The sequence below is a fragment of the Lissotriton helveticus genome, chromosome 9 (assembly GCF_964261635.1).
Source record: "Lissotriton helveticus chromosome 9, aLisHel1.1, whole genome shotgun sequence".
In the NCBI taxonomy this organism is placed as follows: Eukaryota; Metazoa; Chordata; class Amphibia; order Caudata; family Salamandridae; genus Lissotriton; species Lissotriton helveticus.
In genome coordinates, this window is record NC_136070.1 from 1,142,709,544 (window position 1) to 1,142,723,303 (window position 13,760).

General features: G+C 46.1%; 1 protein-coding gene across 4 annotated transcripts in view; it reads left to right on the forward strand.

Moving 5' to 3' along the window:
* Positions 1 to 13,760, forward strand: part of LOC144782290 (protein TASOR-like) — an 865,833-nt gene that overhangs the window by 700,592 nt on the left and 151,481 nt on the right. For all 4 annotated transcript variants that reach the window (XM_078661579.1, XM_078661582.1, XM_078661580.1 and 1 more), the window contains one exon: positions 7,529 to 8,469. In XM_078661579.1, the coding sequence (XP_078517705.1) occupies positions 7,529 to 8,469 (941 nt within the window). The remainder of the gene's footprint in view (positions 1 to 7,528; positions 8,470 to 13,760) is intronic.

The window sequence follows — 13,760 nt, forward strand, 5'->3', positions numbered from 1 at the left end:
AGTATTATACTTCTAAGTGTACCTTGGATATTTCTACCTGCATCTAACTCACCCTGCACCGATTGCCACCTCATTCATTCATTTCTGGCTGCGCATTAGCGTCACTTGACGCACTAACTTGCTGTGGGCTTATGTATTGTGTTACACTATTTCGGTAGTATTATACGCTTGCATCTATCTGCGATCCGGCACATCTCTTCTGCTCACTCTCCCACACCCACCCTACGCCTTACTTCCTACGGATCTTTATAACATTTTGTCTGCATCTATCTGCGATCCGGCACATCTCTTCTGCTCACTCTCCCACACCCGCCCTACGCCTTCCTAACATGGATCACTGCGGCAAGCACACATATAAAATAATCTACCCACCCACGCTCACAAAAAAAGCCGCTAAACGCTTCAAACACAACTTCCTGAGGTCCCACCCTGAAACACCCTTTGCCGATACCTACTTCTCTCCGGTAAATGGATCCCTGAACACTGATATTATCTTCCACACCGCACGCAGAGCTCAATGGAGAAAAGCTTTCCTTGCCTTACTCAACGTCGCCACCACCAGGAAATCCGCCCATGGACTCTCACTTTCCATCGCACCATCCAAACTCTTCCCGGGCAGCACAGCCATTACTATTTACAACAACGGGACTATTCTAATGCAATCCACAGACAGGAACCTGGAATTACTTGACAACCTGTTCCCCACTTTCAAAGAGCACCTCTCCAATCGTCGGCCCTCCACACATACCCCAATCCAACTGAACCAGAACTCCTCACCTCCAACTAACGTCCCAGAACGACCCACCGCCGCTGACCCGCACAACCCGACGCTATGCCATCCCAAATACCCCCCAAATCTCTCCATCCCCACCACTACCTACACTCCCGCCGCACCTAGCTCCCCCTCTAGCCATGACCTCTCCCCCCCCACTCCCTGCCCCCCCCCCTCCTGGCCCCCACCCCACCCTCAACATCTCCCCCCCTACTCTCTGCACTCATATAACTCCTGTCATACACTACTCCCTCAACATATCCCCCCCCACTCCCTGCTCTCCCGCCACTCCTAGCCTTCACTCCTCCCTAAACAGCACTCCCCCCATTCTCGGCGCTCAACCCACTCCAGACCTACACCCCTCCCTCTACATTTCCCCCCCCACCCCCACTCAAACGACTCCTGTCATACACTCCTTCCGCAACATCTCCCCCCCCCACTCCCTGCACTCCCCCCACGCCTAGCCTTCACCCCTCCCTCAACTGCGCCCCCCCTATTCTCGGCACTCAAACCTGTCCAGACCTACACCCCACCCTCAACATCGCCTCCCCCACCCCCTGCACCCCCACTACTCCAAGACTCCACTCCTCCCTCAACAGTTCACTCCCCACCCTTAGCTCCCCCCCACTCCTGGACCCCACTCCCCCCTCAACATCTCCCCCCCACTCTCATTCCCTATTACTACACCTGCCCTCCTGCAACGACCAGTCTCCACTCGTCCCGCAGCTGTATCACTCCTCCAGTCACTGATTACCCTTCCAATGACCCTAACCCCATCCCCAACGGCACGCTGGACACAATCATGACCGCCCTCCTCCAAGTGAAAGAAGAGCTCCACTCGCTCAAAGGGTTACTCCTCACGCACACCGTCCATCCCCCCCTCACCACCACGTCTCAACGAATTTTCAACTCCCCCCCACATCCTAGGCACCCCTTACATGGGACTTCTATCCCCTCTCGCAATACCTCCTACAGGCCTAAGCGCACTATCAAGACACATCCTAATCGCTCCTTGCATTGGACCTCTATCCCCTCTCGCAATACCGCCAACCACCCCCAGCACGCAATCAAGACTCTCTCGGACCGCGACATACACACCCTACTCAGCACATATGTCCCGGCAACCCAAAACAGCTTAACCAACACGCACATGTCCATTTCTACGATTCTCTCCAACCCCAGTAGGCACCCCACGTATAGCAACAGAGGCTCTGTTCCCAACAACCTCACTAAAGTCCCTCTCCCTACGGAACCCTCCACCTCCCCCTGCACCCCCAGTCTCAAATGCACACTTCTCAACTGTAGATCGGCCCAAAAACACTCGACGGAGGTCACTGACCTCATCCTGTCTAGGAACCTTGACCTGGCCATACTAACTGAAACATGGTTAACCGAATCCTCCAATCCTATCATGGATATCCTAGTCCCCCCCAACTACTACATCACTAGACTTGCAAGGCCCAACAAGACAGGTGGCGGAATCGCCTGCATTTACAAGAGCATCCTCTCTATTAATAGTCACCGCCCCTTCTCTTACCTCCTGTGAATACTTCTGCCTTGATGTCACCAGTGAGAACAAACCTGTATGCTCGTTACACATCATGTACCACCCCCCGGGGGACAACCTCATCTTCTCCCAACAACTCATGGACACAATATCAATCAACGCAGGACGGCTACACACACAAATTTACCTTGGTGACTACAATCTCCATTGGAATGATTGCAGTGACGCAGTAGTTAACAGCCTCAAAAGTTTCCTTACCGCTTCTGATCTCACTCAAATTTGCAACACCCCGACACACGACAAAGGCTCGATCCTCGACCTGGTCATTTCCAAAGAAGGCACCACTCAACTCGACTCAATACAACCTTGTGACTGGTCAGACCACCATATTATCACATTCCTCATCAAGGAAAAAGTAATACTCATCCCGGTGCAATACGCCATGCCCAAAGTCTGGAAAAGAGACATGAGGAAACTCAATCCAAACTCTCTACCCCCTAACAGCTGCAATCTCCTACTCCCCCCTACCGACACTTCTGACGTTCAGGACCTAACTGACCACTATCTCAACTCCATGGCCACAATAATCAATGAGGCCGCACCAATGCAATTGAAAAGAGTATCCACTAAGATATCCAACCCCTGGTACAACGGGAGTCTCAATGAAGAGAGACGGGCTATGCGATCGGCAGAGCGTACCTGGAGATCAATTCCCTCGACATTGCATCTCAAAACTCTTAGGAAAAAGAGGAATGCATACTTCAGGAAAATAAAACGCTCAAAGTCAGAGTTCTTCAGAATCCAGCTAGACCAAGCAAAAAACCGTCCAAGTAAATTGTTCAAACTAATCCGATCTCAATCTAAGGAACAACCCCCAGCTGTCGACATTATCAGCACTACCCCTTCTTGTGAAGATTTTGCAGCTTTCTTTAACAATAAAACTGACAATATAAGGAGCGACCTCCTCAATGACGCAAGCCTGTACTCAATACCCAACTGCATAACACCCATTAAACTAAAAAACAATGCGACATGGTCATCCTTTGACACCTACTCTGAAGAAGAAATTGGCAGAATACTCAGCACCCTAAAACCATCCAATCACCTCACTGACCCTCTTCCTGCTAACGCCGTAAAAGACTTCATCCCTCTGCTACTCCCACTCTGGACTAAAATTATCAATAGTTCACTACAACAAGGAACCATCCCGGACTCCCTCAAAGTTGGACAAGTTACACCTTTACTGAAGAAACCAACAGCCGACCCCACTGATCTAAACAACTACCGTCCGATTACCAACATTCCCACTCTCGCCAAGCTGCTAGAAAAATGCGTCCAACTGCAAATGACAAAGCACATAGAACAGTTTGATCTCCTCAACCCACACCAATCAGGCTTCCGAGCAGGGCACAGTACTGAAACCGCTATGACTCACATTATTGACGACGCCATCCAAATCTTAGATCAAAACAATACCTGCCTCCTCATCCTTCTCGATCTCTCTTCAGCATTCGACACAGTGAAACATGAGAGCTTACTCGAACTCCTAAAATCAAGAATGGGCCTCTCTGGGACTGTGCTTCGTTGGTTCACTTCCTTTCTACACAACAGGTCTCAAAAATTCAAGAGCAAAAACCTAATGTCTGTACCTGTATCGTTAGGCGTCCCTCAAGGATCCTGCCTATCCCCTACTTTGTTCAACCTAGTTATGGAACCTCTCACCACTCTGCTACAAGCATCCAATGTACACTTTCACATGTACGCCGATGACACTCAAATATACCTCAAGTTACGATCCCCCAAAGACATCCTGAGTCTGAATTCAACGATCAGAAGCACCCAATCTTGGTTGGCTGACAACCACTTCAAACTCAATGCTATGAAGACTGAGTTCCTCCTAATCTCACCTCCCACGAAAATATCTTCCGCACAAACATGGCTTAAGCACCTAACAGCACTCAATGTCCAACCGACCATCGTGGACTCAGCTAAATCCCTAGGCATAACACTAGACACCAACCTCAACATGCAGCAGCATATCAGCAAGGCTACTAAGGGGGCGAACTTCCAAATAAACACCTTGAGAAAACTGAAACCCTTCCTCCCAGCAAAAGACTTCCAAACAGCAGTACAAGCTCTAGTCATCCCTCGCATAGACTGTGGCAGCATGGCCCTCTGCGGCCTCCCCCTAATGACAACTGCACCCCTAAGAGCGTCACTAAATGCGGCAGCGAGACTCATCACTGGATCAAAAAAGCATTCGCATATCTCTCCTGACTTCAAAGCCTTGAACTGGCTGCCTCTGGAAGCCAGAATACAGCTGAAAATTGCCTGCATGACGCACAAGGCTATACACTTGAAATCACCCAGCTACCTCACTCATAAGTTGACAATCTCTGGTGGGTCCAGAACTACCAGGAGCACGAACAATCTTCTGCTGAAACCGCGAAGATTCCGGAAGGAAAAAACCTACAAACGCTCCTTCTCTGGTATGGCGCCCAGGATCTGGAACGCACTTCTTCCTGAAACGAGGCTCATCTCTTCCTCCCTTCTTTTTAAGAAAGAGGTCAAAAGTATCCTTATGGCTAAATACACTTGAACAATTCGTTTGATTTACATTAAGAACAGTATTACCAGTATGGTGTTATGATATTGCCTATATATTCCTACGCACGTGTGTTTTGACGCATTTTAGTCCTTCTTTATTTTTTACAGCGTTTTGATGGCCTTCGCTCCAACTATGCACTGCTACCTCATACCTGTACTATGCGTACTATACGTACTATTTTTATAATAATATTAATCTGTATTATTTACAGCGTGTTGATGGCCTACGCTCCAACTATGCCTGCTACCTCATACCTGTACTATACGTTATATTGGTACTATGTTATATGCTATATTGGTGCTATGTACATGAACTTGTTGGTGGCCTACGCTCCAACTATGCCTGCTACCTCATACCTGTACTATACGTTATATTGATACTATGTTATATACTATATTGGTGCTATGTACATGATCTTGTTGATCTACCTCCCTACTATGCCCCCTTGTTCCCCTACCCTCCACCTGGCTTTGTAAAGCGCTCTGTTATCTGCAAAGATCTTGTTTGCGCTATATAAAACTCTAAAAAATAAAATAAATAAATAAAATAAATAAATAAAATAAATAATATAACCGTCCGCGGAATCTCGTGGAGTTCCCCTCTAACTCCATGGAATTCCGCGAAGTGAAACTCTGCGAGCTCTGTCCACTACATGTCAGGGCACTTCTGTGGTTGTGGCATAGCACATGGCAGGATCTTTAAACACCAGGACAGTAGAGTTCAGCTGGCGACATCTGGCGGATCACAAATGGTGGTTGCCTCCGGAGGTGGTGCAGGACACCTTCTGGCAGCGGGGCAATCCCTGTCTGGATCTTTTCCAACCTGGTGAACGTGCAGTGTCAAAACTAAAACTTATTGTAGTTCTCAAGAACATTATCTCTAGGAGATGCATTCAGGCTAGAGTGGCTTGTGGGACTTCAGTACGACTCTCCTCCTCTGTCTATCCTGCCCATAGTCTTGAAGGAAGTAAGGAACAACCAGGCCCAAGTCACCTCGTGGCTCTGGATTGGGCCAGGAGAGTGTGCGACCCAGATTTTGTGGGCATCAGCAGATGTATCCTGATCAGGTTACCCTTCAGGAGAGTCTTCTGTCGCAGAAGCCAGCAGGGTTCTGCATCTGAACCTGCAAACTATACACATCCATTGGTGGAGATTTTTTGGGTGGCAGTTGACCAAGTTTGATGTGCCTGCTTGCATTGTGGATGTCATCCTAGCCGCAGGTGTCCCTCTACAAAGTATTTACGCCGAGCATTGGGACAGATTTATAGCCTGCTGTGGAGTCCCCAACACAGACTTCTTATAAGTCAGACTGTCAAATGTTTTGTTATTTGTTTTAAATTTGGCCCAGGAAGGTCTTGCATGTGGCACCATTAAGGATTATTTGCTGGTCCTGTTGGCCTTTTTGCATTTGCTCGGCCAACCGTCCTTGTTTAAATCACAAGTTGTGATGCTGTTATTAAATGTTTGACATATGTTCCCTCCCAAACTGTATGTAAGGCTACAGTGGGATCTTATGTAGGTACTGACTTTCCTCATGTGTACCTCCTTTTATTTAATGCACGCCAGTGTTTTTCTCTTCCTCGTTGTGATCATTTCAGCTCTTCCAGTGAGTGAACTCTAGGCTCCCTCGGTGCAACTGGCTCGCACCACTTTTTATCAAGACAAAATGGTGTTTTTGCCTACATTTATGATGCTTTTTCACGTTGGACAATCCATCACTCTTCCAACGTTCTTTGCATTACGCCACCCTTCGAAAGAGGGCAAGACTCCATGGACTAGACCCCAAGAGGTTTGCTACCACTGCTTTGGCGCCCAAAGTGCCTGTTCTTTACACCTGTCCGGCCTTAACGTGTGTGAGTGCACATTTATGAAGCACTACTGCCTTAACAGCCAGGTCCAAAAGGAAGGGGATTTTGGCCATTTGGTCATGCAGAACGTTTTGGTCTGCACCCACTCCACAGATTCTCCATCTTGAAAGGTACTGATTGATATCTGTTCTCAATGTGAGGAATATGTAGTTATAGTATCCATCAGAACAGCAAGTTATTTATCCTCACTAAAGCTCTTTCTGGTGGATACTCTATCTAACTGCAGATTTCTCACTGCCCTCCCTCTTCCTGACTGTGAATAGTTTTCTAGTAACTATATAAAAAGGTGCTAACTTTTAGATCTGCACACTGGTACCCGTTTGGTGGTCCGTGTCCGAGGGTGCAGAAAGTCAGTCAAGCAACTGAAGTCCGCTCACAAGGATGACACCTATGTTTGGATTTGCGCCATCACTTCAGGAGCATAATACCGCCATTGCGGAGCCACATGTCGCCCTCTCGTGGCACTACTGTGAAAACCTCCAGATCCAGTCTGGCAACTGGAGAATATTCTCATGGTGAGAAATCTGCAGGTAGATGGCGTATCAAAAAGAAAGTGCTACGCAAACAAATGATGGATGGAATGCTGAATAAATCATGCATTCACCCCCAGTCAAGAGATCTGGGTTGAATGAAAAAGAGCATTACCGATGGTAAGTAACTTGTTCCTTTAGCAGCTGTGACTTTTTGATCGGTTTTTTATTTATCAAACATTACCGTTACAAATGTACTCATTGCATCTTATAAAATAAAGTGTAATGTTTTCTTCTCGTCCAGGTATGAAATCTTCAGAAGAGCTGGTTAATTTACCGCCTGCAGACGCCCTTCCTAATGATCCACGTATAATGACAAGACTTCGGTGCATAGATCCTGACTTTCCTTACTCTCCTGTTTTGGATCTGCAAACAATTAGTACAAGTACATTATTGAATGATACAGGAGAGGAATTTGAGCATCAAAGCCTCTTTGAAGGACGTCATATGTTTGCAACTAGACATTCGCATGGTGGAATTATAGAGAGTACTGTGCTGGATGAATACAGTCATTTTTCAAAAAGGATTCAACAGCTTTTAAAACAAAATAACATTCACTATATTAGCCAAACTTCCACTCCCCTTTTATCTACGCAAGAAAGAGTGGCAAAACTGTCTCACCATTTGCATATCCAGACTTCAGAAATTCAAGTCCAGCATTATGTCGATGCCCTCCGTGAGAAGCTCAACAGTATTGTTTCTTCCTTGCCTTATTACCATGTGCACTCTCAACGTCACAGTCCAGTGGCTTCCCTCCATGAAGTTTCCCACATTGAGACTACATTAAGCATTCCATTAGCTGAGCGTTCAAGTAATAAGAATGCTTCATATGTACACGGACTGCATTGCGAGGTTGAATCAGCATATGGCTCTTCCAACGAAAAGCACTCTTCAATAGTATCTGACTGTTATAAAACTGGTTTAGGTATCAATAACAAAGAAACAGTATTGCCATTAGATCAAACACCGCACAGGGACGCGCGGCAAGACCGACCACAGACCAATCCACACTCAGCAACTAACCTCAATATTTCATCGACTCAGCCCGCCCTCTCGGATTTTATTAACAAGTTAAAACCAGAAGTATTTAATAGTTTGGTTAAAATTATTGAAGATGTGCAGAAAAACACTGTCAAGTTCTATATCCACACAGAAGAAGAAAACACAGTCTGCAGAGAAATTAAGGTAAAAATGTATTAATTGCCGGGGTGATGCTTCACTGCATGGGCTCTGAATAATTTTATGGTGGTGTGCTTATTTAAAATAAGTTTAATATGTTAGTTAGATATTGCTTTTACCGAAAAACTCAGATTCCTGTATGTTAATGTAGTATATTACAGCCTGATGATAGAATGTATGTTGTACTTAGTATACATTATATGAATTGGCACACGTATTACTAGATAGTTCATAAGTACTGAACGTTTAGATTTGAAATCGAAGCCATATAGACACTCATAAACGTGTTGCTTTTTCTAACGGTTAAAGAATGTGGTGATTATAAGGTAAGAGCAAAACGCTAATGTGGATTGGTGAGAACGACTTAATTGTTTACTGAAACCGAATATCTGACAAGTAAAGACATCCGTGTGTTACACCTCAAGCAGAAGTAATAACAGTCAAGTAAAATAATAACGCCACTAGGAAAAAAAGCCACATTCACCAGTTCTTAGACCATTTAGATTAGAACCTTGAAGGAGAGTGCATTTGGCTAGAAGCACCCGGGGAGATTGAAATGTCAATTGTATAGAAGACAGCAAGCATATAGATGACTTTCCCGTCCCAGTTCTGGGTTGAAACGTTTTTCAAGTAATAAGAGCAGTAAGCCAAACAGTGTAATTTTCTGGGCTGGATGGGAAGGACAAAGTTTATAGAGGTTAATGATGAGGAGTTCAGAGGGAGGAAAAGCAAACCAATGGGGTTATGATTTTAGAATTGAGGAAAGTTTAAAAGTTAGTCGACATTAGTGTGGGTGCCTAATTTAAGGTAAATCCTCTGGACCCGTGAGGAGGTGTGGTTAATGTGTTTTCTAAACTCATACAAGATATTTTAACAACTCAATCAGAACAACATCTGGAAGGTGAACAATGGGAGGAGTTTCAGGTTGGTAGAAGTAGAGGATTGGGAGAGTTTGCCGTTTTGCTAAGACGTCTTGTAGATTCCATAATGTTGGTTTTGCAGCATAATTTTTAATATATTTTTGTAGGTCGTGTTTGAATCTGTGAGTGTGTGTGCGGTCATTTATTGCCGTAGCGGTGAATGTTCTATCTGTTGTGTTAGGGGAGGTGCATGGTAATCTTGGTGATTGCATATGGCTCTTCCAACGAAAAACACTCTTTAATAATATCTGACTGTTATAAAACTGGTTTAGGTATCAATAACAAAGAAACAGTATTGCCATTAGATCAAACACCGCACAGGGACGCGCGGCAAGACCGACAACAGACCAATCCACACTCAGCAACTAACCTCAATATTTCATCGACTCAGCCCGCCCTCTCGGATTTTATTAATAAGTTAAAACCAGAAGTCTTTAATAGTTTGGTTAAAATCATTGAAGATGAGCAGAAAATGATGCATGGTAATCTTGGTGATTGTTGGAGAGGGTTTATGTTCTGTACAATGTCCTACTGGGTGTGCAGTAAAACTGGCGACAGAAGACACTTGCTTCCCGTCTGTAAGAAAGCGTTTAATCTTTAATTTGAGGCTACAGTTGAATTTTGCTGGGTACTTGTAGGAGGCTCTCTTAGTATATGGTGCATACTTATTTAAGTGAAGCACCTTGCACTAATCCAGACAACCCTTATATTGATTTTAGTGGTCTTAGACAACCATAGAAAGCTCTCTAAGTAGTAGCTGTGAAATGCAGCCTTCAGGCTTAGTCCAGAAGAAGTGTTAAGGAGCTTATTTTACCGGATCTAATGATATAGTGTAGGTTAGATGAAAAAGAACCACACACTGTATTTATAAAAATGTCTATTTATTATACAACACTCACTAACGCATTGGTATATCTTGTACCCAGAGATATCAACACAAATACACATAATACTTTTTTTTGCAAACAGGTAAGTAAGCATAATACACAGTGGTCTCCAAGGGGAGACCAAACCATATACTAAAAAAGTGGAATGCGAACAGCAACCAAAGTCGTGACTTGGACCAGAAGATTCAGAAGAGCTGGGGACACAAGGAACCACTCAAGTTAAGTACCCAAGAACCCCACGGAGGCTGTGTGCAGAGTGGGAACACAACCGCATACTCAATAGAAGTCGACGGGAAAGTCAGGGTTGCAGTTTTGAAGAATGTCCCTTCCCAGTGGACCCTGAAGAAACCCATGGAAGACAGAAGGTTGGAGAGTCACCCCACCCGTGGATAACCCAGACACCAGGACACCTACACCAGGGAAGCTGGGTGCTTAAGTGTGATGTGAGGTCAGAAACCACCGTAGACCACAATGGAGCACTTCAGAAAAGACGCCACTGGTGAAGACAGGGCAAGAGTATGGTGGAATATTGAAGAGAAGAACCTGCAAGCAGAGAGGATAGAGTCAGTGCACTTGGAGGTGGCCAGGAGGCATGGAAGAGCAATGGCCACCGATGACGGAAGACTCAAGAGTGTTGATTGTGACCTTGTCGCTGCAGCTGTGGGGGACCAGGCGAGGAAGACCAGGAGCCATACACGAGCTGTCCCATGTCAGGAGTCGAGAACCAGGGGTTCAGTGTTGGGCGGGAGCACCAACAAGCCTTGGTAGCATCAACAGACGTGGAACACAATGAAGGCGCAACGTTGCCACCAGCAAGGTCCAAGAGACTCACCCAGTGCAGGAGAGTCCGAGCAGGCCCTGAGCAAGCAGAGGAGCCCACTGAAGCAAGAGAAGACCCTTGAGAGGACCGACAGTCCAAAGGCATAGGAGTTGCAAGAGGACCCTGAGCAGCTCATCAAAGGCCCATGGTGCAGAGGATGTGGTGAAGACGAAGATCTTGGCAGGGAGAGAGCCTGGAGCTTCTTGTAGCCTGAAGATCTCTGGAATGCAGTGCCAACAAGCCTTGGCACCGGCAAATCGACAAGGTGCACAGTGGTTTAGTCCCAGCGGTTCGGATGAGGAATACTGGCCTCAAAATTGCACAGAGTTGCAGAACCACCACCTGTGCTGCTGAGCATTTCGGAGTCCGTGAGAAGTCAGGAGCAGCAGACCGGTCAGCCTCATTGTGGTGCCTGCAGGTGCTGGGGAGTGGTGTCCTTGATGCCCACAGGTCTGTTGAAGATCCTGGATGGAACACAAACACAGACAATGAAGAAGACTTGCAGAACAGCGACAGCTGGAGCAGCAGGAGTCTTCCATGATGCAGTCTTGGTACCAGGCGAAGTCCAAGTGTCCAGACGTTTGATGAGTGACTTGTTTTCAGGCTTGAGTCTTGTCCCATGACGAATCTTGGGACTCACCCACAGGTAAGCCCTATTATACCCTAAGAAATGGGTTAGGACGACTCAGGTGTCCCTCTCAGAGGAAGGGCTGGACAGAGGTGAGGATACTCCCATGTTCTTTGTACAGTTTCACTCCAGAGCAGGGGCCAAGGGCTCCCTGAAATGTCTCAAACTGGAGTATGCAAAGAGGGCACCAAATGTGCCCTTTAAAGCAGTCTGGTGGTGCTGGCAAGCGTCCCCATCCCAATGCCCTAAGTCCTGTCTGGGAGATGGTCTCAACTTCCTGTGACAGGAAACCTATTGTTCTGCCTGCTCGAGCTCTGCTCAGCAGCAGGACGGCAGAAATGTTTCTGTGGTCTGCAGCAGCACAGGCTTGCTAGAGACCCTGAAAGGCTGTTACCGGGAGTACTGGGGTCTTCCTGGAGGAGCACCTCAGTGTATGGAATCATACCTTCACACTGTTAACGGTGTTGGAGTATGATTCCAACATGTTTGATACTAAACATGCCCAGTTTCGGCAGAGCCACTATTTTGTTAGCCATCGCGTAATGATGCATGGCCACTATATGTATTAAAATGACTGACCGCACATGGCCAAAAAAACACTGAGGCTATCAACCGAATTCTCAAAAGATGTATCATTATCAAAGTGTAGTCTAAAGAACCTGCTAAAAAAGTGTGGCAGGAACATCTCGAGGCAACAAGACCTTGAACGGGTCAGACCAGTTCTGGGTGCAGAAGGCCTATTAATTCACATTAAACTACTACATGCCAGCCCTATTTAAAAGCCGGTCCTGAAAGGCAAGTCCTACAAAATTTCATGAGGGTGAGGCTCTTAACCTTGCCAATACAAGACTATATAGCTCACTGGAAAAAGTGGTTGTCAAGTGTATTTAAGAACCATGTTCATACATCACGGTGTAAGAACATGGAAGGAGGCCTTAAGGCACATTTACACAACTATAGTCCCGATGGAGCTGGCACTAATTGGGAAGTTTTATGCGGCTCCTGGAATGTTCTTACGATCGGCCAGAGAAGGGACAGTTGAATAAATCATGTTTCAAGGACTACAGGCTCTTGCAACTACTTCGCATAGCACTTTTAATACTACTTATGTTTATACTAACTCTTACTAGAACAGGAAGCCCCCCGCAACATGCGTACCCCCCGCATGGCATTTTCGACATGAGTTGTTTCTAAACTGACCTTTCTTGGTACAAAGTTCCTTATGTACAGTTACTTATAGTACCTTTGCATTTTAACCTCTTCTTGTTTTATTTAGATTTTATGTATCTTATTTTTAACCTTTTCTAACTTGCACTTTCTCCCGCTTTTGTAAAGGATTTTAATTAATCATTCAATAAAGTTGTTGTTGGCTGACCGCACTTACACAGCCTGGTGAATCGACTCCGGGATTTGTAAAGGTGTCCTGCTCCTGCAGGGGCACCCTCACACTTATAACCCAGCACCCTGCCTTCAGGATTAATAGGCCTGCCTTAGGGGTGACTTATAGGTTTTAAGTGTAGTGACCTCAGATATAAGGAAACTTATACCGGTCATAAGTCGTGTTAGCACCAGTTTACACAGGCTGCAGTGGCAGGCTTGTAGTCACAGTTTGAGTGGTCTCTCATGGGTGGCATTATAAATGCTGCAGCCCATGGGATACCCTTGGTGTACCTATGCTCTGGGTACCTCCGTACCATATAGTAGGGACTTACAGGGGTACACCAGTAGCCAATTGTGGCAGTGCAGAAGTACTTACCATGACAAATTTAGGGAGGAAGCACAGTGACTGGTGTCCCGAGTAGCAGGATCCCAGTCAGTCTAGTAAAAAAAACACTGACACCAGGCAAAACGTGGCAGTAACCATGCTAGAAGGATCCTACATAAGCCCCGCCCCCACCCCCCCAAACGAAAGGAGATAAGGCTAACCTTGTCCAGATGAGACTTTATTTCCTAGTGGCCACATCAGGAAGGTCCAACTGCACTGGCATGGATACTCCCTGTTCTGTGGTCCACTGAGAAGTGTAGGGGCTTGGATCCTCTCA